At 52.0% G+C, this 24,330-nt stretch overlaps 1 protein-coding gene across 7 annotated transcripts in view; it reads left to right on the top strand.

Annotated features, from left to right (window-relative positions):
- Positions 1–24,330, top strand: part of LOC118219059 (neuron navigator 3-like) — a 133,785-nt gene that overhangs the window by 57,830 nt on the left and 51,625 nt on the right. For 3 of the 7 annotated variants that reach the window (XM_035401886.1, XM_035401885.1, XM_035401883.1), the window contains exons 2-4: positions 304–306; positions 22,598–22,715; positions 23,349–23,401. In XM_035401886.1, the coding sequence (XP_035257777.1) occupies positions 304–306; positions 22,598–22,715; positions 23,349–23,401 (174 nt within the window). Of the gene's footprint in view, positions 1–303; positions 307–21,911; positions 22,394–22,597; positions 22,716–23,348; positions 23,402–24,330 lie in introns of those variants that run through there. The other 4 variants (XM_035401887.1, XM_035401890.1, XM_035401884.1 and 1 more) reach the window with 2 other exon arrangements.

Raw genomic sequence — 24,330 nt, 5'->3', positions numbered from 1 at the left:
GTGCTCCGTGTGCCTTCACAGCCCCCTTAAGGAGAGAGATGTGCTCGCCCTGCATCGGCCCTGCCGGTCCCGGGGAACAGACGCGCCGTTCCGCGAGAGGCGCGCAGAATTTAAAAAATTGGTGGCGTTCTGTAGTTATTCCAGAATGTGGCTCGCCTTAAATCACCCTCTCGCTTTGTTCCTCCCCGAGCCTTCGCTCTGTAGGAGCTGTAGTAGCTCTTGGCCCGAGGCTGAAGCCTGTTGCATTTTAATGGCGCGGTTGTTTATTGTTTTTATGTATAGGTGACTTCACGTAATCTAGAGAAGGTTCCTGCTTCCCTCTTGGCAGGCAGCGGGCAGGTGTGTTTTTTTTACTGTGTGGCAGCACTAACGCTAACTGCCTTTGCAACCTGCGTTTTCATACTGGCTGCCAGAGGTTGTGTAACGGAGCTGGGAATGCAGACGCGGTGCCGGCGTGAGCTCGGGCCGGAGCGGGTACTCCCTGAGCCCGGCTGCGAGGCTGTGAATGCCAGCGGCTGTTTGGGGAGGCGGAGACCGCGCCCCTCTCGAGGGGTCGCAGAGGGCTTCACAGAAAGCTTCACGGCCACAGAAGGGGGCACCTGAAGCTGATGGAAGGTGAGCTGTGACTGTTCTCAGTACCTCTGTGCCTCCCACACGGCGTCGCCTCCCTGTTCTGTCCTTGTGCCTGTGCCCTCTTTGCATTGCTGTAGTCAGTGAAGTGAATTTATAATTTTTTATTTTTTTTTAAATAAAAACTTCTCAGTCGTAGTGCACACAGCACTAAACACGTCAGTGAGGACGTTCCTCAGGCCAACTTGGTACTGTTCCCTGGTGCAGGTGGAGAGGATCGTCTGATTGGTGTTTTTCTCACTAATAGCTCCGCCCACCCCTCATTGGTCCCTTTGCAGCAGCAGCTGCTGAAACACAGCTGGGAGACAGAAGGTGGGAGGATTAGAGGGAGTGAGAGAGAGAGAGAGAGAGTAAATAGTCGAGACTGCGCTCAGTTTTCCTACAGCGCAAAGGCATTTGGGCCAAGCACACGAGACACAGCGAGGCTGGATTGGTCCAATCCGCTGCTCGGCCTGCGGCACGAAGACTGTTGATTCGCTGCTTTCGCTGAGGCCCTGGCATTGTTGGGGTCACAGGGGAAACAGCCTGATGCATTGTGGGTAATATCCCCCAGATCCCATTCAGCCTGTGTGGGGGTACATGCACTGCACTGGCACGGATCTGCACTGCGCGGGTTTGGGAGCTCTGCCAGGGTCCAATGGCAGCGTTCACGGGGGGAATGTTTGCATTGGCACAGGTACCAAACACAGGCGCTAATTACCCGCATGGCGCGAGGTGGAATATTACACGCCATCCTCAAAACGACGCGGATATGCGATCGGTGGGATCACACTGCGGTCGATCCAGCGGGAGTGCCTGACAGCAGCCTCTTAAGCAGAAATATTATTAACAGGAGCGCTGACGGGTGTACGATTTAAGGGGCTTGGGCAGAAAAATACTGAGTGCCAGTTCCCTGTTGGTTACTGACGAGTGCAATTATGACTTGCGGCGTGTTTGCACTGGGCAGAGCCGCTGGTATGAGATGCCCGGGCTCATTTGAAGCGTTTTTTTTTTAGTTTTCTGCTGGTGTGCGTGTCTCCTGTCCTCTCCTGTCAAAGAGCCCTAATTCGGTGTGTAAACGACCGCTTTTGAGCCCTTGCCAAAGCAGATGCCTTGAGCCAGACGGCTCCTGCTCGCGTTCTGCTCGCGTTCTGCTCGCGTTAGCTGCATTTCCGTCTTATTTCGTACGCTCTTTTTTTTTAGGGGAAAAATCGATTCGAAGGTTCCTGCAGAGGCTGAGAGTAACGCAGCAGACCACAGGCAGAGATGGAGCCTGTGATTCTCCAGCCGTTTGAGTTCCGTTCCACGGCCTGGTCCTGAGGAGCAGACCCCGTATCCGCCCAGGGGGCTGTTTCACTCCGGTCCAAATTCCAGGCCCCAGACTGGAGCTTGGATCCCGGTGAAGGCGGTTTTAGAGCCTTTTACTGCAGCCCGCATGTGTGCTGTCCTTGACTGCGTTTTTTTATTTTTTTATTGCTGACATTTTTGGCAGGCAGGTACAGCCCTGAAGCTCCAAATCTGCACTAAAAATACGTCCTTCAGGACAGTCTGAGCATTTCTTTGGATTCTGGCTGAATTTTTTAAAATGTCCTTTTTTTTTTTTTTTCTTTTCTGCTGGATCTGGCGTTTCATTTTGATCCCCTCCATGCAGCTGCTCCGGGTCGAAATATTTGGAAGGCGGAATGTTGAGATGGCGGTAAAATAAGAGGCGCTTCTGATTACTGCGCGCTCGCCGACGGCGCCAGGCCGAGTTTCATTTCGGATGGATCTGACCTCCTCTCAAACCTACCGCCTCAGGTGTGTGGTGTCTGGGGCTGGTGGGGGCGCGGTGTTGGGGGTGCGGTGTTGAGTAGCCCTGAGTGTTGGTACCCAGGCCCAGGAGCAGCTGTGTAATAAGGAAACCTGACCTGATTTAGAAGGTCAGTGGCTCACTGCTTCAGCAGGGGGGGAGGAGCTGTCCCCATATGGAGCGCATATAACCATGTGGAACCAATAGTGAAATGGCCAGACTCGCACCATAAACATCTCTGCAGTTTGCTCTTTCAAGTGGGACGGGAACCTGAGGCACAAGGCAGTTTGGAAGAGCGCAGACTAGTGGCTGCTTCTCAAATAGAAGCTTATCTGTATAATCGGTCATGTTTCTATGATGGTTTACTGCGGTTTATTGCAGTTAGGATACCTACAGCCATGCCTTGAGCACAGTGCCTAATAATACAGGTTACGTATTTCCTCGGTCTCATGTGCAGGAGAAACCCGTCAGGACCCTGCTGACATCACGCAGAGCAGTACAGAATGGCCAACACTCCAGTCATGCAGCATGTTTCTGATAGAATGAAAGCTGGAGGCATGTCTTCAGGGAAGTGACTTGATGAGTACAAAATGGGGAGGGGTTCTTGTGCGTGTAATCACCATGCCACTGCCAACCCCCCCCCCCCCCCCCCCCCCCCCGGAAATTCTTCACATTGTGCTTTGATTAGGTCCTGTTTCCTTCCGCCAGCCATTCCCATAATCCCGCTCTGCTGGGCCGAGGAATATTTGCATTGATTTTTAATTTCCTCTGCTTTCAGTGCATTCCAGTGCCAGCGTGCGGGCATGCGTATGTATGTGCTGATTCATCATCACACAGCTTCCTTATCAAGGGCTCCGGGAGCAGACGCATCACGCTTGTAGGGGGTCACGAGGTCACGTGTAGAATCGTAATGGCTGGAGACTGGTGATGAGCTGGCATGCTCCATATATCAGTGCTTTTAATCTCTGTCTCTGTCTCTCTCCAGGGCTTCATCTGTTTTGCCCGGTGGCCTCTGTTATCCAGGCCTGGTTATTTGCATACATGTGATGTACTTAAATCATGGACTCTCTAATCTGCTGCTACAGCTCTATTTGAGTCTGTGGCTCAAGCGTCACAGCAGGTGTCCTAGCTGTGTAATATGAATCAAACACCAGTAAAGCAGAACTAGGTGACCCTTAACCTCCATTTCCCTGAAAGATTATTTAAAGGAGCTTTTTCCACATTGTCTAATGTGCGTTGCTTACACAGTCATTTGAAAGGCATTAGACTGGTCTAAAATACAAGAAAGTGTGCGTGAGCATCACCAGGAAGATGATAGCAGTGCTTTCGGATTAGCAAACTAACATTTCCTCATGCCTTGCTTTACGATAATGACTTTTAAAGGACTTTTACAAGAAGGTGCATTACCTGTAATTACGCCTGTTGTAATGACTAACAATGACTCAGTAATAACAAGCTTGTGTTTTTAAAACACCGAAGGTTCTCCCTTTTACTTTAGCCTTTTCATCGTCTCATCACCTGTAATCACTGCTATCCACTGGAGATTAATCTGCCTCTTTGAAGTCTGTAATGATTTTTTTTTTTTTTTTTTTTTTTTTTTTTTTTTTTTTTTTTTAAGTTCTCAAGGCATTGCAGAAAGATTTGCTTAGCATTGACTGAAAGCCAACCCACAGCGCAACAGCCCAGATCTGTTGCACAAAGTCAGCTTTGAGCCAAGCGGGGATAGATCTTTGGACACCGTCGCGCATGTGCGTCTGCATTAAAGCAACGGAGCGTATAAATAAATAGGCTTACATACAAGGCCATTCCAGAGGGAAAGCAGGATTTTGCATGCGGTGTTGTTGGTTCTGGCATGCAATTCAAAACTTGGGGCCATGCGGTCAATTAAGTTCTTAACTGCAACTTTACCAGACCCACTTTTTTTTTTTTTTTGCTGATTCATTATATAAGTGGCAATGATTATTTGTTAATCACAAAAAGCCGTTAGCATTTAAATGAGTTCACATTTAAGTCCAAGAATTGCCGACAGAAAAAAATAAGTTATTTTCTTCCATGCTCTAGCCATTAAATCCTCTTCAGGGTTTCACACCAAACTAGTTTTTATCTTCCATTTGGGTAGAAAAGGTTTTTGAGTGAAATGAGTCTGGACATCCAGCTGAGTACTTTTGTGCGTAGTTGACCACAAGGTTTGGTGGCAGATTAGTTTAGTTTAAGTACTATTTAAAAAATGTGTATTCGCCTGTGGTAAATGGTTGTTTGTTTTGTTGTAAAGGAATGGACTGAAATCACCCCATTAGCGGTTGACTGGCCTTCTCCCCTCTTGTCATGCTCTGTGGGGCAGGATTGATTACCCCTCAGGCTTTGTGGAATTGATTATTGATACGCAGAAAAGCTCCTTCCCTTGTAGAACAAAGTCAGCCCAGAGCAGAACAGCAGGTTCTTTCCCTCCGTCTCCCTCATACGGGACAGTGACTCCAATCAAAGCCAAAAGAAACAACAGCGTACGTGCTTTTGGGGGGGGGGGGGGGGGCTCGGGGAAATTTAATTAGTGTTGACGACGACTTCTTCTTCTTCGTGTTTTTTGTGCCGTTGGAAATAAGCGGCGAGCTTATCGTAAGGGGGACTAGATAGGCCTCACTCAGTCCTCCAGTCTGAGTGGAAGGAATGCGTTTGGGCTGACATTAGTGTGACGAGCACATGAAGCGGGGTTGGCTCTTGTTCAGGGGGCTGGCCTGGCCTTCTTAGCATCGGGTCCAGTGTGGGACTCCAGCTGATTTAATGTGGTGAGTACAGAGAGGCGTCAGCGTGCGTCTGAAGCAGAGAAATCATCTGCGAACAATCCCTGCCGGGAACGAGCTCGAACGTTTGATTACTCAAATATTTGATCGCTCGCTAATTGGCTGCGTGCATCGGCACTGAAGTACCTCTTTAACAAAAAAAGCGAGAAGGATTATTATTTATTTAATCATATTTTTCATCAGTATTCAGGAGGCGGGTCAGAGGACCCAGGGCTAACGAGGTGATTAATCGTTAGGATGTGAGTGAGCGCGGAGCTCTTTGCAGTGAGTGTGAGTGTGTGTGTGTACGTGTGTGCATGTGCATGCGTGTATGGATGTTTCTGTGCTTGTACTTGCGTGAGTGTGTGTGTTTGTGCAGGTGTGTGACAGTATGTGGTGCGGTGCCTCGGGCAGTGTTTGGTCTCTGAAGTGGGGCCCAGTGCAGGGAGGAAAGGAGGGAGGGAGGTGTGCGTGCCTGTCAGAGGAACCTCACCGCCTGTATTACTGAAGAGCGCTGGTCCTGAGCCAGAGAGGCTAAAAACACACACACACCGCACTGACGCTGGTGTCTCCCTTGGATATGATACCCATTGGGGCGTTGGAACGAGACTAAGACAAACACTTTAAGGAGAAATGTAAAAAAAAAAAAACAAAGCAGAAAACAAAGTCTCCATTCTGTGTTTCAGTTCCTCTGACTCATCGCTTGGAACCAGCCTGACCGCAGTTTTGGTTGTGTGTGTTTTTTTATTTGCTTTCACAGCGAGCATCGCTGCGCTTCCTCTTTTACACTTTCTCTCCTTATGCAATCTTTCTGCTCAGCTGTGTTTTGAGTTCACCAGTGCGTAGACGCAGAGCATAGTCCCGGGGCAACAAAAAAAAATGCCCAGCACGACGACGGTTTGGGGTTTGAACCCGTGACCTTCTGGATAAGAGCAGCCGGGGGGAGGGGTTGGGGGCGGAGCTCTGCTGAAAAGCGTGCGCCTGGCTGTGGAGCCACGGCTCGGCGCTGGAGCGGGATGGCGGCTGGCCGGCGGGTTCCCCTGGAACAGGAAGTGCAGCCGCGTCTCTCCTTCGCGCGTAGCAAGACGAGCTAGCGCGAGGAGCCGCTGCGTCCCGCTCCCGGGGGCCGGCGGGGTCTCGACGTTACCGGCCTACGAGCCGTCTCCGCGTTTTTTAATCTCAGAATTCTTGCGTCTTATTTTGCATACGTATCCGTACTTGGCTGTTATGGAAGTGAATCACACAATGGACAAAGAGGGCTGTCAGAGAAATGTGATAAAAGCTGTTAGTTCTCAGTTGGGTTGTTGTGCTACATGTGCTGTGTCTGCCCCTCTGGTAAAGGCCGGACGTATTTCTTAACCCCCCCCCCCCCCCCCCCCCCCCCGCAGGCCTGGGAGGCCCCCGCAGCGCTTCCCCGCTTCCGAGCCGCGCAGCGCGGCGGGCTTGGCGGCGCTCTCTCTGCCTCTGCATGGGAACCCTCGCGCTGCGCTTTCCCACTGCCGGCCTGGGCCTGGCGTGAGCAGCCCCCCTGTCCCAGCGCTCTGGAGGAGAAGGTGGGGGCCGGGGTCTCGGCCCCAAGAAACCCGCCGGTCCCTGAACTGGGAACCCCCAGATGTTGCGCGACTGCGTGATTCTGGGATGGAGGTGGGGGTGGGCGGGGGCTATCGGGACAGGCTGCGGCGGAGACTGCGTGCGATTGGCCCGTCCTCCGTCCTTGTGCGGGGGCGGGTGGGGAGGGGTGGAGGGGGGGTTAGGGACGGCGGCGCTGAACCGCGCAGAAACCCGCTGCTCCCGCTCGTTGCGCAACATCCCAAGGCCCAAACGCGTTCCCACACTGCTGCAGGGAATGATTGACCCGCCGCCCCCCCCCCCGTCCCCCCCCGGTCTCAGCCCGGCTGGATTAGCACGCGGCGCTGCTCCTGGCTCCGTGCCTGACGCAGGCCAGCTCTGCTGCCGCGTCTCAGCTCCCTGCGAATCTCCCGCATTTAATTACCGCCCGCGCTCACCATGATAAAATACCGGCGGTTTTCTCTGACGTTAACGGAAAGCGGTTGAGGTCATCGGCGCAGACGAAAGGGAAGAAGGGGGCCTCATTTGTGCAATTTCCTGCGGATTTCGTGCCGAATTCGAGCACGCAACCCGCTCGTAATTTCTGAGCGCGTATGATTTATAAAATGTGCCTACTGTGGAATAAAGTTGTATAAATCACACGTACGCATTTGTAAACGAGCTGTGGCACTGCACCCAGCAATCGCCCTCAAATAGCCTTTTCATAACTGATGTTTGTTTGGCTCGGACAGGCTCGTTCTCCCTGGTCTCTAAGAGCATGATCACGGTGCTGTGCTCCTTCTGCAAGGAGGAGAAGCCTTACCAGAGCCATCGTCCCTTTTTTCTTGGAGGTGCACTTATTTTGAAGTCAAGCTCTAGGTTTATGTACAGCAATGTTGCCGTGGACTTCAGTGTTTGATCAAATTGCGCACGTTGATGTTTCGGAAGTGAGGCCCCAGGTTACTCCCATGGTCCTTTGCTTCAGTAAGAGGAGGCGGAGTCAGACGTGAGCCTCAGGAGGTTGGGTGTGCTGCTGCAGATATGGACCAGGGGGAGCTGCCCCCCCCCGCCCCCTGATTTACAGCTGATGCGCTGATGTACTCGTCAGGACTGTCAGAAGATCTTCAATATTCTGTTTGGTACTCTCTCTTCAATTAGCCCCGTCTGCTCTTCCTCAGATAATAGCCAAAGTGCAGTTGCTCGATAAACCGATACCGCCTGGCCTCAGGACTTTTATTGGAGAGTTTAATTCACAGTGATTGATTACTGTTGGCTTTGCGGAAGAAACAGGTTGTTAAAAAAAAAAAGCTTTGAAGTGGAAACCTGTTATAGGATGAGACAGCCGTAGCTTTCCAATTTTTTCCCCCATTTCACAGGAGCCTGTGGAGGCCTGAAGTGGCTCTTAATGAGCATCACCAGCCCTCCTGCGGGCTCTGGCTGTACCCTTAGCTGGATCCAGCAAGCGAAAGGCAGTCCCCACTGGTCTCGGTTGTTCCCTGTGTTAGAAATCCTGCCACGGCTTGTTGGTTGTGTTCCTTTTATGTTTGGCTAAGCATTTAACTGAATTGAAATTTTGAAAAAATGCATAACAAGAAATATTTTTTTAATTTTAAGTTTCAATAATTCCCCTTGTTATGGACTCTTGTTATTATGATTTTTTTTTATTTATCTGTCATGGTCCTTGAAGTACATTTCAAAGGCCAGTGTGATGAACTGTCACCTGTCCTGCCTTTCAGTCATTCAAATCTGCTTACTACCATTTTCATTTGGCATTACAGACAACTGCAACATGACCGCTATGCAATTTCTTATGAGCTGAGTCTAATAACCTCCTAGCTAACACAAAACGTTCCCACAACATTGCTGCCGTGTAGCGGCAATGTTATGACACTGACAAAACGCTCTAGCAACATTGTGAGAATGTTGTGTGTTAGCTGGGCCATTGGCTTCCTACACGTACAAACACCAGCTGTACACAGGCTGTGAGGTACGCTGTGATCCATCCCCCAGGGTGGCTGGTGTAGCAGCGCAAGTTTAACAGAAAGAAATGTTACTGCTGCTGTCAATACGTTACGTTCATTTTCACCGGCTCCGTAAATAACCTTCCACATTACCGGCCCGACAGCGAGGAACACGGCGACGGATTCCTGGCCTCCGCTCTCCGCCTTAAATCTGCAGGGAGGGAGACGGCACACCTACTGGTCATGGCGGCGGCGGGTTTGGGGGGGTGGGGGCGCAGTTTGAGTTTCAAGATTTCACCCTTTGTACATCACTCGGGGTGAAATAAATGGAGGCCCTCTGTCGGTTTCTCAGACGCTGGGGATTTACTGGCCTGTGTGTGTGTGTGTGGGGGGGGGGGGCTCGTGTGTCGGGGGGGGGGGGGACCTCTCCGTGCTCCGCAGGGCCCAGCGTTTAGTGCAGGTGGCAGCGCTGCTTTAAATCACCTTCATGCTCATTCAGTTTAATGTGTGTATGGGGGGGGGGGGGGGGCAAGTTTCGGAGGGGGGGAGTCCTGCCCCCTTCCTTCCTTCCTCTTGCTCAGAGATCCAGGGACTGATATGGAGTGCTCAGTGCGCCGGGTGCACTCCAGTCTCACGGCGGGGGTTTCACGGAGGGGTGGGGGTTTTAAGTTGTGCTTCAGGAGGCCCTGGTGTGCAGGTAAGAAGGTGAAGGGTGTCTCTTTCGGGAGGTTAAGCGGTATGCGCAGGTGGGGGGGGGGGGGGGGGGTAAGGGCTTCCCATCTCTCCGGCTGCCTGTGCTCACAGGGCTGTGTGTGTGAATGTTAATCAGCTCTCAGACGCCTCGTCCCGTTGCGTAAGATCCTGAGATTCCCAGAGCGGGTCAAGGGGCAGAGGTTCCCCGTAAACACACAACGTTGGGGCGGGGGGGGGGTGTAAGGGGTCATAGGGGGGAACAGATTCTGTTGTGACGGAGGAGTTAAGATTAGGAGGCTTTTTATGACCCCTTTGTTTCTTGCTTAAGGTCACACACCTGTTTCTGAGAGCTGAGAGTCCTGTTTTTAGGCATAACGAGCAAATTTTTGGAAACGGGCAAGACCACCTTTAGATCAACCGTTGAGCTCTGTCTTAATGCCAGCGTCCACCTGTTGTACTCACACTTTTTTTGGAAAGGCGTGTAGCTGAGCCATGCTCAGCAATGCAGTCAGAAGTACCCGGTGTCATTGTATCCTGGTCTCTGTGGATGGGTCACTGTTTCGTCAGTGGCCAGTCCCTGCAGTCACTGGAGAGGTGGTTGGGGGTTGGGGGTGTGGGGAGAGAGGGTTGGGGAGGTGGGGAGAGGTGGTTGGGGGTTGGGGAGGTGGGGTGAGGTGGGGTGGGAGTGTGGGAGGTGGGGAGAGGCGGGGTGGGCTGGTGGGAGGGGGTACAGTAAAGGATACCTCAGGTGTGGCATATTGTGGCGGTAAACCCAGAGCGGCGTGGGTTCCCGTTTCAAGAGGGGCGCTGGCGTCTGTCTGACGTCCCGCCAGAGGAAGGCCCCCCTCTCCCCTCTCCTGCCCCGGGGCCACAGCCTGGGCCTCCCCCTTCTCCAATGTCCCCCCCCCCCCCCCCACTGTCAGGGGTCCGAATAGGCTTGTGATGTCTGGGGCATTCCCCTCGGCAGCAAAATATCATCTCCCAAACCACCACTCCCCCCCCCCCCCCCCCCCCCCTCCATCAGTAAGAGAGTTACTGACGTTCACCGCAGAAAGCGAGGAGGGATCAATTTCAGCCTATAGATTTAAACCCCTCATTTCCAACTGCCGTATCGTTTACAAAGCATTCCCCACCGCTGCGCTCTCAGATGGGCCCAATGACTCATTATTTGGTGCAGGGGGAGATTTAATAGGGGGCCGCTGTCGATGGAATTTGTTCGGTGATTTATTTCTGCTGGTCGGAGGGGGGGCGGGGGTTGGGGTGGACGAGGGGGGGGGGGACATCGGAAGGGGTTTCCATGGTCGCGGTGGAACATTCTTTTCGGTCGCCATAATTAGCGGTTCTCCTTTTTAACGAGTTGTTACCTCCTCAAAAGCTGCTCTCTCTGCTCTGGCCCTCGGAGAGCGAGGTGCCATTAATGGCTGATGAGTGGCTCTGACCGAATCCGCCGACCGGAAAGGCTCGTGTGTGAGGAGCGGTCTCTCAGCAGAGCGGTCTCTCGGCAGAGCGGTCTCTCGGCAGAGCGGTCTCTCGGCAGAGCGGTCTCTCGGCAGAGCGGTCTCTCGGCAGAGCGGTCTCTCGGCAGAGCGGTCTCTCAGCAGAGCGGTCTCTCAGCAGAGCGGTCTCTCAGCAGAGCGGTCTCTCAGAGCGTTACGCGCGGTCGTGTTTGTTCCCTCTCGGGCGGAAGGCAGTGCTCATCAAACCCAGGGGCAAGGCTGTGAGCTGCTTCCGTGGAGGTTTACTTCCTGGTTTTGTTCAAAATATGAAAGTGATTGCATGTGGGTGTATGTACTCTGTGTGTGTCTGTGTGTGTGTGTCTGTGTGCGTGCGTGCGTGTCTGTGCGTGCGCTGTCCATAAATTCATAAGTGGCATGTTCAGCACAGCAGCATAACAGATCTTTTGTGCCCTCCTGACTACGCGCCGTGGCTCCGAGCTCTGGAGGCAGCCCCCCCCCCCCCCCCCCATCAATCAAAATTCCACCGCCATTGTCAAAACACCGTGTCAATATACATTGGAATTTCAGACAGTTACCGCGCGGGGCAGATGTTTTCGGGGCAGATCAGCGGATGGGAACAGTGCTGCTTTGTTTGGGAGCCCTGTTCTGCCTGAGCGCTCTCCTCGCGGGGCGCTGCTGGTTAAAATACCGCCGGGTGTTGCTGTGAATTACCGGGGGGGGAGGTGAGGGAGGCCGATATTTTGGGCGGAGGGTAACCCCCGCAGTCTGTGCTGTCTGTGCTCCTTCTGCTCGGCCCTGCCTTCCCCTTACGCCAGAGTGTATTCCGCCACCGTGTCCCAGAACATATATCTGCCATTCCTTCCTCATCTGTCATCTTTTTTTTTTTTTTTTTTTTTTTAATCCTGGAAAATCAATTTCCTTCCCTTATTAATAAATTTTTTTAAGGGATGGTGTTTCCAGCCCCTCTATCGGGTCTGAGGGGGAGGTGCTGTGGAGGCGTCTCAGCCCTCGGCTGAACCCCAGTTTTTTTCTTAACGTTGGGGTCGTTTCGGCCCCAGCACACCTGCTCCCCTCATCAGCTCTCAGACGTGAAGGCGGGACACACTCCCCCATCCGCCAGTGGAGATTGCGGTCAGCGAGCGGTCTGTAGCGGTCCTAGGTGAGGGGTGGGGTGGGTGGGGTGGTTGGGGGGGGGGGGGGGGGGGGGCAGAGGTGGCGGGGTAGGTAGGTAGCCCCACAAGAGATGGCTGGGTGTCATTATTAACTCTCCTCATTTAGCTACCCCACACAGCCACTGAAATAATAAAAGAAGAGATGCATCCAGTGCAGAGAAGTTAAAAGTTAACAGGGTTGACTGAAGGTGCTGTGGGAGGTGCCTGTGCCTGTGTGCTGCGTGGGAAACTCCTGGGACGGCTTTTGTTGGCCTGCAGTAGAGCGATCTGTGCGTTTTGGGGAATCTCACCCCCCTTCACCTGGAGGCAAATCATCCCCCTCTGCCTTTCAGAGATGAAAGGATATGTGAGTCTGATACTTGTGTGCCGATGGGGGGGGGGGAGGGGGGGGGGTTTGGGGGTTTGAGGTGCAGACAGCAGTGAGAGTAGCCGTTCTGCTACTGAGCGTGTTAAGGCTGATAATCGGGGGGGGGTTACGCAGCTGCGTTTGAGATTAAGTAAACATCATGAGCCGCGGCTGCTCGGCTACGTTCAGGTTTCAAAGAGCGCTTTGTTTCACCCTGCTCCACTGAGCCCTTTCAAAAACACCTCCTCTCCTCCTCCTCTCCCCGTCTCCTCCTCGTCATCCCCTCCTCTCTGCCCCACCAGGGGATGCAGATGTACATCACCCCCGCGATGGAGGGGCCTCTGCCGTCTTTACAGACCCCCGATGGGACAGCTCGTCTGAAAGGTCCACAGCGAACGACGGCTCGTCTGCAGTAACCCCTGAAACTCTGTGGGCCCAGATATGAACTCTGGCGTTGTTTCAAGATCGCACTGCTCATCTGCTATTTATGGTGGCGGCTTTGTTGTCAAACGCAAACGCCCTACTGTTTCCTCTAGAGCGTCTTGAATTCAAGGCTAATGAGAGAGAGGCACTAAGAATCTAACAATTTGATGGACTCGAGTGTGTTTTTGAGCTGTTATTGAATTGTAGGCCAGTGCTAAGCTTGGGTCGGCTTAGGTATAAATGTGAAGTTTGTGTTTTGCGTTTCTTTTTTTCCCCCAGTTGTTTGGCTGTCTTGGTGAAAGGTGTTTGAGTGCACTATGAGGACGTGTGCTCATGTGCTGGGCAGTGGTTCATTCTGTGCTTTTTAGTCTGTGCTGCCCAGCCCTGCTCCTGGAGATGTACCGTCCTGTAGGGTTTCACTCCAGCCCTAACAAACACCTCATTCAACAGCTAGAGAGCTCGTTGAGCTTCTAATTAGTATGATCAGGTGCGCCTAATTAGGGTTTAAATGAAAACCTACAGCACGGCAGATCTGCAGGAGCAGGGCAGGGCAGCTCTGGTACAAGGTCTCTCACTGCTCTGCCCGGCCCTGAATCTGGCAGTGAGGACACGGTGTGAAAGGGAGGCTTCTTTCTTTCTGCTGTAAATGCTTAACCCCGGCTCTCCCGTTCTGCCTGCTCTCTGGAGAGAAAAAAAAGTCTTTAGTTAACCTCTCTCTTGTCATTTAACTCAGTGGCTTTCAAACTCTGTGTAGGGGATCCAGTTGTTTTTTTGTTACAGCCAGCCTCCTAATGCAAAACAGTTTTTTTTTGAAAACGTGTTAAAGTTCTATCGTAATGTTTTCCTCGAACGTAGGATATTTCAAACCCAAGCGCGGATTCGACTTGTTTCCGATTTTTTCTGTCACTGAACTCTACATAAACCACAAATGGTTTCGTTTCTGTGACCAGGTGTCCGCACTTTGGGTTGTTAGGACTCCACTGATTTCACCTGCCAGTCTAGAACTATCAGTTCAAAAATTAAACCTGTGTCCAATCATTTACCATAACGCCCATTACAGAGAGGCATTAGTTGACCTGGCTGTTTGTCTTGGCATGTGAATATTTGTTCTTTGTGGCATGCAAATCCATTTCTGCCATTTTATGCCTGTAAATGATGAATAATTTTTTCCATGGACAAGTAACCATAGCTAAATAAGAACAGTTAACCGCTTGTCGCAATTTAAAATTCTGCGATTAAAGTTGGAACGCAGGCTCACACACACAGTGGGTCCACAGGACCACCTTTGAGAAGCCGTGGTCTAACTGATATTTGTGAAAGTATCAACCTGGAGGTGAACCCCAGGGGGGGAAAAAAGTGTGGAAGGGGATCCTGGAAACATGCTAAATTAACGGCCCGTATAAAGGTCAGAACATCGAGCCCGGCACTTTCCCTGGCCGCCGTATTTCAGCCGGGGGAGATCAACGCTCTAAGGTAACCAGACGGGGGGTCTTCGTCACCCCCGGAGCGGGAGGGGTCACTGATGACCAGTTGGAGGGGTCACTGATGACCACGGCCGAGGAAGAAGGTCGCTCACTCGCAACGCTGTCACTCACCCCCGGGCCGACCTCTGCAATTAGCCCCCCTTACCTTTGACCCCCAGGGGCGATCTCAGCCAATGGAGAGAGGCCATTAGGAGACACGCCGTAAACAGTGTGGTTTACATTTCAGAGCGAGCCTTGTAATCCATCCCTGCGCTGCTCTTCAGCCCTGAGCGCGTCTTCAGCTCATTCCCAGAAGAAACACAATCATTAGGAGAGAGAGGTAATAGACCTTAAAGAGAAGGGGAAAATACCTGGAGCTGGGGGGACTTTTAAAAAGCACAGTGACTAAGGCCTCGGATTCCAATCCACCGTAAAGTGACATCTGAGGAGAGCTTTGCTGTCTGCTTTTTCAACTTGAGCCAGGTTTAGGCAGGAGGGATGGGGGGGGAGAGAAAGGCATCTATTTGATCTTTATCAAGACTTTGTCCAGAATTCGTTCACCCGTTTCTATCAACAAATACTTTTTGTACGGACAGATATGCCTTGGCCTTTAAAGTGTTGAAAATTACAGTTGTAGTTAGTCATGCAAGCGTGAACTTTAAAGTGTTTGTGAGTCAGTGCCGAAGAGCAGACGGGGTGGCTAGCCTGTGAAGCCGTTAGCCCTCCTGTGAGTGACAGCTCTTCAGATGCGCTCTGTGTTCTTATTTACGCGCTGTGGTGTGTTCTGTGCACACGGGCCTGCCTCCACCACCTGGTCTCCCAACCCTTCTGTGGGACTGTGGCTGCATGGAAGGGGTGCAGGGAGTTTCACTGTGTAGTGTGTGTGTGTGTGTGTGTGTGTGTGTGTGCCGAGAGGAAGTTAGAGAGAGAAAGGAAGAGGGAAGAGGAGTGGGAAAGCGAGAGGAAGAGGGAAACCAAGGAAGAGGGAGAGAGAAAGAAAGAGCGGAAGAGAGAAACAGAGGAAGAGGGGGAGAGAGAAAGAGAAAGTGAGGAAGAGGGAAACAGGAAATTGGAGAGAGAGAGAGGGCAAGATAGAGGAAGAGGGAAATGGAGGAACAGGAAAAGAGAAACAGGGAGAGGGAAAGAAGTGGGGATGCAGATTAAGGACTCGCCACCTTGGAGGGACCCTGTGACCTCAGCACATGGCTCATTGTGTGTGTGTGTGTGTGCGCGTGTGTGTGTGTGTGTGTGTGCGTGTGTGCGTGTGTGTGTGTATTTGTGCGTGTGTGTGTGTGTGTCTGTAGCAGGGCTGAGAGTGGTGGCACGCTGCAGAGCTGACAGGAAGCTGGTGCCTCAGAGGTCACTGGAGAGCCACCTGCCCTCAGAGCAGCCAGACCCCGTGCGTGCGTGAGGAGAAACAGACGCGCTGCAGAGAGGGGCGGGGGGGGACGAGGGGCGGGGGGGGGGGGTCTGTCTCACCCTCACACGGTCTGACTCGCTCCTGTGACTCACGCCACACGGTCATCCGCCGCTGAGAGTCGCTCGGAGGCCCCCGGCCCGGTGTTTACACGCTCAAACCGGGGGGAACGAGAAATGCCAAAGAAAACATGACCCCCCCCAACAAGATCCATGACTACTGCTCACCTTCCGTCCTCAGCGGCGGATTAGTCACACGGTTTACTAGCCCCCCCCCTTGTTATTCTGTTAAGCACGCTAAGAGTGACTCAGCTAGCCTGGCTCACTCATGATAGCGTGCTGCCTGACACCCCATTAAACAAAATCTCATTTCAGAATTACCCTTTAGCATCAAAGAGTTAGCGTAGTTCTAGCAGCTAGGAACGTATCTCAATAAAAAGGAAGCGAGGCTCGGGGAGGAGGGGTGGGGAGAGAGAGAGTAAGGGTAGCGCTGGGCTGAAATATTTGGAGCGGTGCAGCGTACTGGGCCTGTTCCCCAGGCCTGGTCCCCAGGCCAGCGCGGCGGCGGCGGCGGCTGAGGGGTAAGTATTTAAGTACAGGTTAGCGGTGGCGCTGCGAGGCTGCGCTCAGCTTTTCCAGCCCGAGGCCTCGCCGCCGGAGCGTATGAACTGTCCCGCGCTCGTAACTCAGGGCAGGAGCTGACAGCCGGAAGCGGGGATGCTGGGGTTTGGGCCGGGGGGGGGGGGGGGCTGATGCCTGACGGGGAGCTGGCCTGGTGTGCACGTCCCTCTGCTGGTGCTGTGCATGCAGAGACCTACTGTGGGAGATCTAATCCCTCACAGAGCCTGTGCTTTTTCCATAGCCGTCTCTGTGGAGTCTGCCCTGCAGAATGCAGTCCTGATACTGGAGTGGTCCAGTTTTGCCCACCACCAATAATAATGATCACTAGTTATGACAAACTGCTCATGCTAGTGTCTTAATAATAACCACTGCTTATGGTAAACTACTCATGCTGGTAGCTTAATAATAACCACTGCTTATGGTAAACTATGTATGCTAGTATCTTAATAACTGCTGGCTATTGTAAACTACCCGTGCTGCTGTGCATTACGGAGCAATAAGGAAGCCGATTGGTTACACGGTCCGTGCGGGATTAGAGCCGACATGGCTATCTTGCTGTGATTAGCGGTGAGTGAGGAGCGATGACAGTTTAAACAGGGGACAGATGAGAATGTGAGAAGGTTCTGGAACTCATCATCTAGGTCACATGACAGGCAGGCGAGATGGATGCCCCGGAGCACGTGACCTGTTCTGTCTGTATAGCGGCGGGCGAGGCAAAGCAGTTACCGGAACACCGGACTCACGGAGGGGTTGCGGGGTTCAGTCCGCCCTGCCGGATCTTAGACAGCGCACGCTGGGGGGGGGAGTGTCAGCTATGTAGGTCACCCCAGATGAATTGGTCATCTGGTGTGCATAAATAACCGTCTCCTGCAGCCGCGGATGTGCCAGGCCAGGGCTCTGGTCCTGGTTCTGGAGTTTGACTTGACGTCACTGTAGGCCTTCTCGGTCTGAAGGTCGGAGGTCAAAGGTGAGAAGGGAGAGCGCTGTCTCCCTTCTTCCTTGAGAGTGGGGGGGGCGGGGGTGTGCATTACATTGTACTATACAGAATAACGCTGGAAGTGAATTTCCGAAAAATGTCATTAGGAATTTTGTTCTTTTGACTCAGCATATTTCCATGTTCTGTCTGTCTAGAAAATTCCCTCAATTCATCTCTCTTCTTTTTTCCGAAGGTAGATCCTATAGCGCCCTCTTCTGGCATTAAGCTCTCGGTGCCTGAGCTGTCGCACGTGTCATAGGAGGGGTAGGGAACCCAAATTTGACCTGTCCCTGGGCCAGCATCGTGGCTCTCTTAAGGGCCCCTATGGGCTGCAGCCTTAGCATTAAAGCATGCTATTTAACCTTGCAGGTAGGCTGAACTTTGATTATTTGGTACTTTCCATTGCTTTCCATAACTGAAAGCAGTGGAAAGCAATGGGAAAAATCATTCTCTTTAAAGAGTTAAAGATACTGGGTATCGGTGAGGCCCTGGGCTCGGTGCTGCTCCTGAGTTCCTGCCCAGTGCCTGCGCTGTGGCGTCTCCAGGTGTTCTCTGCAGAGTCACCTGACCCGGGGACAGCCATCATTCCCGCTGTGCATGCTGGGAAGCAGATAATGAGCGCAGGCTAGAACCAGGGCCCCCCCCCCCCGGCGACCTCCTCTCCCGCCCTGCTGGGTGAGCTCCCGCTCCCTGCCGAGACCCTGACATTTGGGACGGCAGGGTCTTAAGCACCTCTAAAAATCTCAGAGAACGCGTGAGAGAGGAGAACAGAGGGGTGGAGAGAGAGAAAGAATGCGGTGAACCAAAGCCTTTTTTTAGCTTAATGATTCATTGAGCCGGTGAGCACAGTGTTGAGAGGAAAAAGGAAGCGTGTTGTTGTGGCGTAGCAAGGTTCCGCTGCGTCGTGTTCATTTTCATGGCTTTTTAATGTTTACTGAGGTGCCTTAAATCGCTCTCATGCTCTATTTAAATAACGTTCCAGCAGGGGTCTATGGCTGGGGGTGCCAGACAGGGGCAGAGGTTGAGGAAGAGCGTGCCAAACACCAGCGCACCGGCTGATGAGTCACGCTGCACGGGCCCTGACTCACCCCTTTTAAGTCGGTGACTGCGAGGCCAGGCGTAATCCAACATTTCCTGGAGGGCTGATTGAACACAGCCGTGAGGAAGGGCCCGTGGAAAACACGCACGCTGAGTCACTGCGTAGCGATCCGCTTCCCCCTCGCTTCCCGTAAGGCGTGTAGTCAGAGGGTACCTCTTTGGCTGGGGGCCGGCAAGGGGGCCTCGCTAACTGGGGGAGAGGCCGGGATTCCGTGAGCATTGTGATGTCATCACCCTGCGCCTCCCCCGGTTGCGGGCGCTGGTCAGCGAAGCCGCTGCAGCTGCTTGCCAAAACGTGCGTGCGCTCGCCGGTTAGGACTCCACACTTATCTGGAGGAAACGGCGGGCAGCGTTTTTATCGCTCTTTTTTTATCGCTCTTTTTTTATCGCTTCCCTCGCTTCCTCTCCTCCAACCCGGCGGAGATGGCAGCTCAGCCCGAGGTCACCCCGGCAGGGCCCGGGGGGGCGCGTTCTTTTTGGAAACCCCGTCCCACTAATGACATGTTTACTGTTTGCGCTGCTGAGCCGCTCTGAGTCCCGAGCAGGAAAACGCATACGTCTGTGAGCGAGCTCCTAATTACAGAGCGGGCAGTCCCCCCGAAATAACGCAGTCGCAGCGATGGGACGGGACGGGACGTCCCGGAGGAGAGGGCCGGGGCGTTCGCTCCGAGCTCGTAAATTTGGGGCCCCTGTAAGAGCGCTGTTCAGTCACCACTCTGGCTGGAGAGGGGCGAGGTGACACCTGCTGTCCTGACAGACAGCTCTAATTAAGGCATCATGAACTCCAAACTGCTGTCAGGCTGACTGCAGAGTCGCTGCTCAGCGTGTCATTCTGGTAAATAATATATAGTATATTGTAAATATTATAGGTGGGTCATTATATGATTTTCTCCTTGTTGACAAGCTAATTTGTCCTTGTGATTACTCAGGAAATTATTTGCTGTGTGCGCGTGTGTGTGTGTGTGCGTGTGTGTGTGTGAGCGCGTGTGTGTGTCCGTGTGTGTGTGCTTAACTTGTCTTACTGCAGCAAGCACATTTAAAGGCACTGCAGTTGTGACATTAGCATTTATGTATTTGCTTATTTATTTTTGTGTTTGCGCCTTGTAGTTTCACCGATTTTTCGATTACATTTTTTTCTAGGCGATTAGGAATCTGTCAACAAGTACTTGTTAACTCAAAAGGTCCCACCTCTTTTGAAAATAAAATGTTTATATAAATACTTTTTATATAAGTTTATATAAGTAATAATTGTTCTGAAGTCCCTGCCAAACGCTGCCAGTCATTGCCATATGTCACTCAACGGCTGTGTGTGGTCAGGAGAACTCGTGCCATCAAGGAGAACTTCCCATGAAATAACCAAAAAAAAAAGTTTTTAAAAAATTGGTCAAATCAGATGCAGATTTGAGTATATTAGAAAAGAGCAGGAAAAAAAGCGTTTTCCATTTATTTTATCTTTTTATTATATCCTTTTGGAAATAATTTGCTTGGCTGAATGTGCTGGCCCGCGCGTTCAGGTTAGCGCCTCGAACCCCAGCTTGGCGTGAGTTGCGGCCTCAGGCCTTCGCTGTGAACGTCGTGTGTGGTCTTCGCTCTCTTTCCCCCCCCCCCCCCCCCCTTATTGTTTGTCGTAACAGGATGGGTGATGATGCAGATATTATTTATTCCCCCCCCCACCCCCAGTGCAATGCAGTTCAAATGACTTATTTCAAGTGAATAGTGTGTGTGTGTGTGTGTGTGTGTGTGTGTGTGTGTGTGTGTGTGTGTGTGTGTGTGTGTGTGTGTGTGTGTGTGTGTGTGTGTGTGTGTGTGTGTGTGTGTGTGTGTGTGTGTGTGTGTGTGTGTGTGTGTGGGATGTGGGATGTGGGATGTGGGATGTGGTTCCTTGTAGCGTGTGTGTGTGTGTATCTGGGTGTCTGGCACTGAGACTCACAGCGTCTCTCTGAAGCGCCTCAGATTAGAACTGCAGAGGATCGGCGCTGCCAGCCTCCCCAGCTGCCAGGAGCCCGCTCGGGTTCCCACAGTTAGCCGACGCCTCCTACTGGTGGCTGGGAGGAACTGCCTGTGAGTCCGACACCTGCACAGTCACAGACACACTGCAGTATAGGGTGGCTGGGGGAGGCAGCCTGGCTGCACTTTGCACAGACACAGCCTGCTTCACTGCTGGGGAGCGGAAGACGCAGGGACAGGTATGTGTGTGTGTGAGAGCGAGAGAGTGGGAGTGTGTGCGGCAGGGACAAGTATGTGTGTGTGTGTCTGTGTGGGTGAGATGGACAGCTTTCAGATAAATCAATGAGATGATGAGGCACCTTTTTTCTTTCTTTTATTTTTATTCATTTTTATTTCACTGCTCGAGCGCCTCTGCAGATGCCTCCTCAAGGCCTGCCAGGAGCTGCTTCTGTGAGTCAGGCCTATTAGGAGCAAAGAAAACAAGGCGGTGAGAAGCTTAGACAGTGAGACAGTGCTTTTCAGAGAAATTCACAGCAGAGTGTCTTAAACCACATTAACGTGTGTGTGTGTGTGTGTGTGTGTGTGTGTGTGTGTGTGCGTGCGAGTGTGCGTGCGTTGGTAGCTATGCCCACGTTTTCAGTGTTGTGGTATTTGGCTTTTGTTATGTGGTTCTATGTGCAACATTGTGTGGTTATGGTATAAATATTTGGTATGGTACAAGTCATGGTTTGTGATGAATATGTGGTATGGTGTGAATTATGGTACGATATGAATACGTAGTATCGTATGAGATATGGTATGGTACACCTACGTGGCACATTCTGATTCCAGTGGTTTTGTCCCATGATTTCATGTCTTTACCATCGTTCTGATGTATTCTGAATATTTGAGTTAGATTGTGTGTGTTGTGTGTAAGTGGGGTCTGTGTTTGTCCCTTTCGGGTCCTTGTTTGGCTGCTGCTTGTTACTGACAGAACCAAAAGGGAGGAAGCCACAACAGGCACCACTTTGAAACGCTGGTGTGTTTGAAGGGTGTCCAAATGCATTTTCTTTGGGAGAAAGAAATGCTCTTAATTGGGAATGCGGATGGTGTCTGAGGTAGAGAGGGATAATGGGGGGGGGGGTGTGGTGGTGAGGGGGGTTCTTTAATAAGGAAAAGGTGGCACTTTTAAGGGTTGGAGGGTGAGAGACAGCCAGTGAGCTGCTGCACATTTACATAAGACCTCTTCCAGTGTCCTTGTTAAGCGTTTCCTTACCACCATTTCACCCCCTTATTGAGCCACTTCTACTCATGGTGTTCTCTGCATTGTGAGTGAGTTTAAGGTCAGGCTGTACTGGTGGAGTTGAAAATAGATTCTTTTTAAAAACAGCACTTCCTCAAATGATCTGTGTTTTTTTAGCAGACTGCTCTCGTAGATGAATAGCACCAGGCCTTATCATGTGAGCAGCAGATAAGACGAGTGACATGATAACACAAACAGCACCATTACTGTTGTTTCCTCATATTGGCTCCATGGTGATATAGATTAATATAAACATAGAAAAACAGGTAGGGTGCAAAGTAAATCTTTCATTTAAACTGAGAGGGTGAGACGGGGCGATCGCTTGCTTTACCCAGCTCCTCGTTTGCACTACACAGGATTGGGGGAGGTTTGGTTGTTGCTCCGCACAGTCAGAACCTTCATTTTGAACTTTGTGTTACAGGCTCCTGTTGCTGCGCATTATGTTGGGTTTAGAAAACAGTGGCGCGTTTCAACGGCATCAGCGTGGGTGCGATTACAGATCTGCGTTCTCCTCTCTCTCGTCGCGTCTCAGATCTGTGAAACCCTTTTCCGGCCCTAACCCTAACCCTCTCTTTCCTGCCGTATGAGTGACAGCTCTTAACGGTTGTGAGGTTTTTCTGCGTTACCGCCAGGACTTCTCCGTGAGCTGGTGCGCGGCGGTTCCCACGGCAGCAGCGGTGTTTATTTTTGCGCGTGGCGGTGCTCAAACGAGGGGGGGCTGTGTGACCCTGCCGTTAAAACAGACGGGGACTCATGCCCCTCTCAGGAAGACACTGTACCGCCTGCACCAAGGAGGCTGAGGCTTCCTCCTCACTGTAACTTCATCCAGGATACGCTACGTTTCTCTCTCTTTCTCTCTCTCTCTCTGTTTCTCTCGGTTTCTTTCTCTCATCCTCTCTCCCTCCCCCTTTTTGCTTTCTTTCTCTCTCTCTCTCTCTCTCTCTCTCTCTCAATGTTTCTCTCTCTCTAGTGTTGAGGCTCCGGTTCCTCACCCCTCTCTCTCCTCCCTCCCTCTGCAGATCTACACTGATTGGGCCAATCACTATCTGGCCAAGTCCGGGTGCCCGCGCCTCATTAAAGACCTGACCCAGGACATCGCAGATGGAGTTCTGCTGGCAGAAATCATCCAGATCATAGGTGAGAGAATACGCTGGTCTGCTCTACCTGCCTGCACACACACACACACACACACACACGTACACCACACACACACGTACACCACACACACACACGCGCACACACACACACACATACACACACACACACACATACACACACACACACCGCGCACACACACACACACACACTCCTGATATCTGCGGCTGCCGTTAAACGCGGTGAAGCCCTGACATTCAGACGGGGCTCTCTGCCGCCGCCGCCGCCGCCGCTCCTCTCCAGAGAAATCCGTGACCTCGGCGCGTAAAGCCTCTGATTGTAAAGCATTTACGCTCTATTACAGCATGTGTGTCCCATGTGTGCTCTCCAGAGCGGTCTGTGTGTCTCCCCCCCCCCCTCGTTCCCCCTGCTCTCCCCCAGCTCTCAGACAGGCAGCGGCTCAGGGCTGGGGGCGGGTGGGGTGGGGGGGGGGGGCGTCAGCGCCAGTTTGGCAGGGGCTGCTGTTTTAGTGGAGAGGCAGTTGGCCCCGGCTGCTTTAGCTGCACTGCTTCACTTCCACGCCGCGGTGCTCAGACTGCAGCTCAGCCCTCTCTCTCTCTTCCCCCCCTACCCCTCCTCCTCCTCTTCCTCTGCTCTCTTTCTTCCCCCCTGCAGCTAATGAGAAGGTGGAGGACATCAACGGCTGCCCCAGGAGTCACACTCAGATGGTAAGTCAGCGCTTTCGCGTTCGGACGGCTGGGCTGTGTGCCGGCAGACTGAGTTGTGTGCTGCATGGCTGCCTGTCTCTTTAGTGTCCTGAAGTGGTGTTTTCAGAAGACATTCTGCCTGTCATTGTAAATATTTAAGCACCTTGATTTGTAACGGTAAAGGTAGCTATATCCCTCAACTTATATGTATAATTTATGGTGCAGGTATTTCTGCAAGTATGAAATGTTTAGCTAATAGGCACGAAATATGCTGATTCACAGCACGTAAGTCTGTTGGCTGTCTAATTTTGAAATAAATTCAAAGTGTCTTCTCCTGTTTGAGTAGCCCAGCTTTTCCAATGGCCCTAGTTAAATTGTAGTATTTGAGAGGCATTTTTATGATGCCGGGTTGTCTGTTGCTGCTGTAAAAATGCCAGATGAGGACAGCTTTAGTTTTAGCTCCATCCACACAGTCCTCAGGGCCGAGGCAGAGCCAGGCCTGCACAGGCTGTGAATCCGCGGAACCCTGATGGATTATGGGCTCCATGAAAGGGATCAGCTGGCCCAGCAGGGGGCAGCATTGGTGTGGTGCAGGGCTCAGGTAAAGGTGTGTCGCTGAAAGGAGGTGATTTTAGAAGAGGGTGTGCTAGAGAGAGAGAGAGACAGAGAAACTCGAGTGAAAGGAGGAGGTATATGCGATGGGTAATTACAAAGTTAAAAATAACGGTAAATATGATTGCGAGGGATCTTCCTGGTTGCTGATTGGTGATTGGAACAGTCACATGCTGCTGTAGCTGATGAGCTGAATTGCAGGTGATTTAGCACTTCATAAAATAAACATTTCTCCTGTGCGGCAGTCTGAATCAACACTGGCAGTGACTGTGCGCTTGACAGGTACGTAGCACATACACGTCCATTGACTTGAGTTCTCCCTGGGGAGCTCATTAGCC

Source organism: Anguilla anguilla, chromosome 19, assembly GCF_013347855.1.
Source record: "Anguilla anguilla isolate fAngAng1 chromosome 19, fAngAng1.pri, whole genome shotgun sequence".
Classification (NCBI taxonomy): domain Eukaryota; kingdom Metazoa; phylum Chordata; class Actinopteri; order Anguilliformes; family Anguillidae; genus Anguilla; species Anguilla anguilla.
This window is presented reverse-complemented; position numbering and strand designations above follow the sequence as displayed.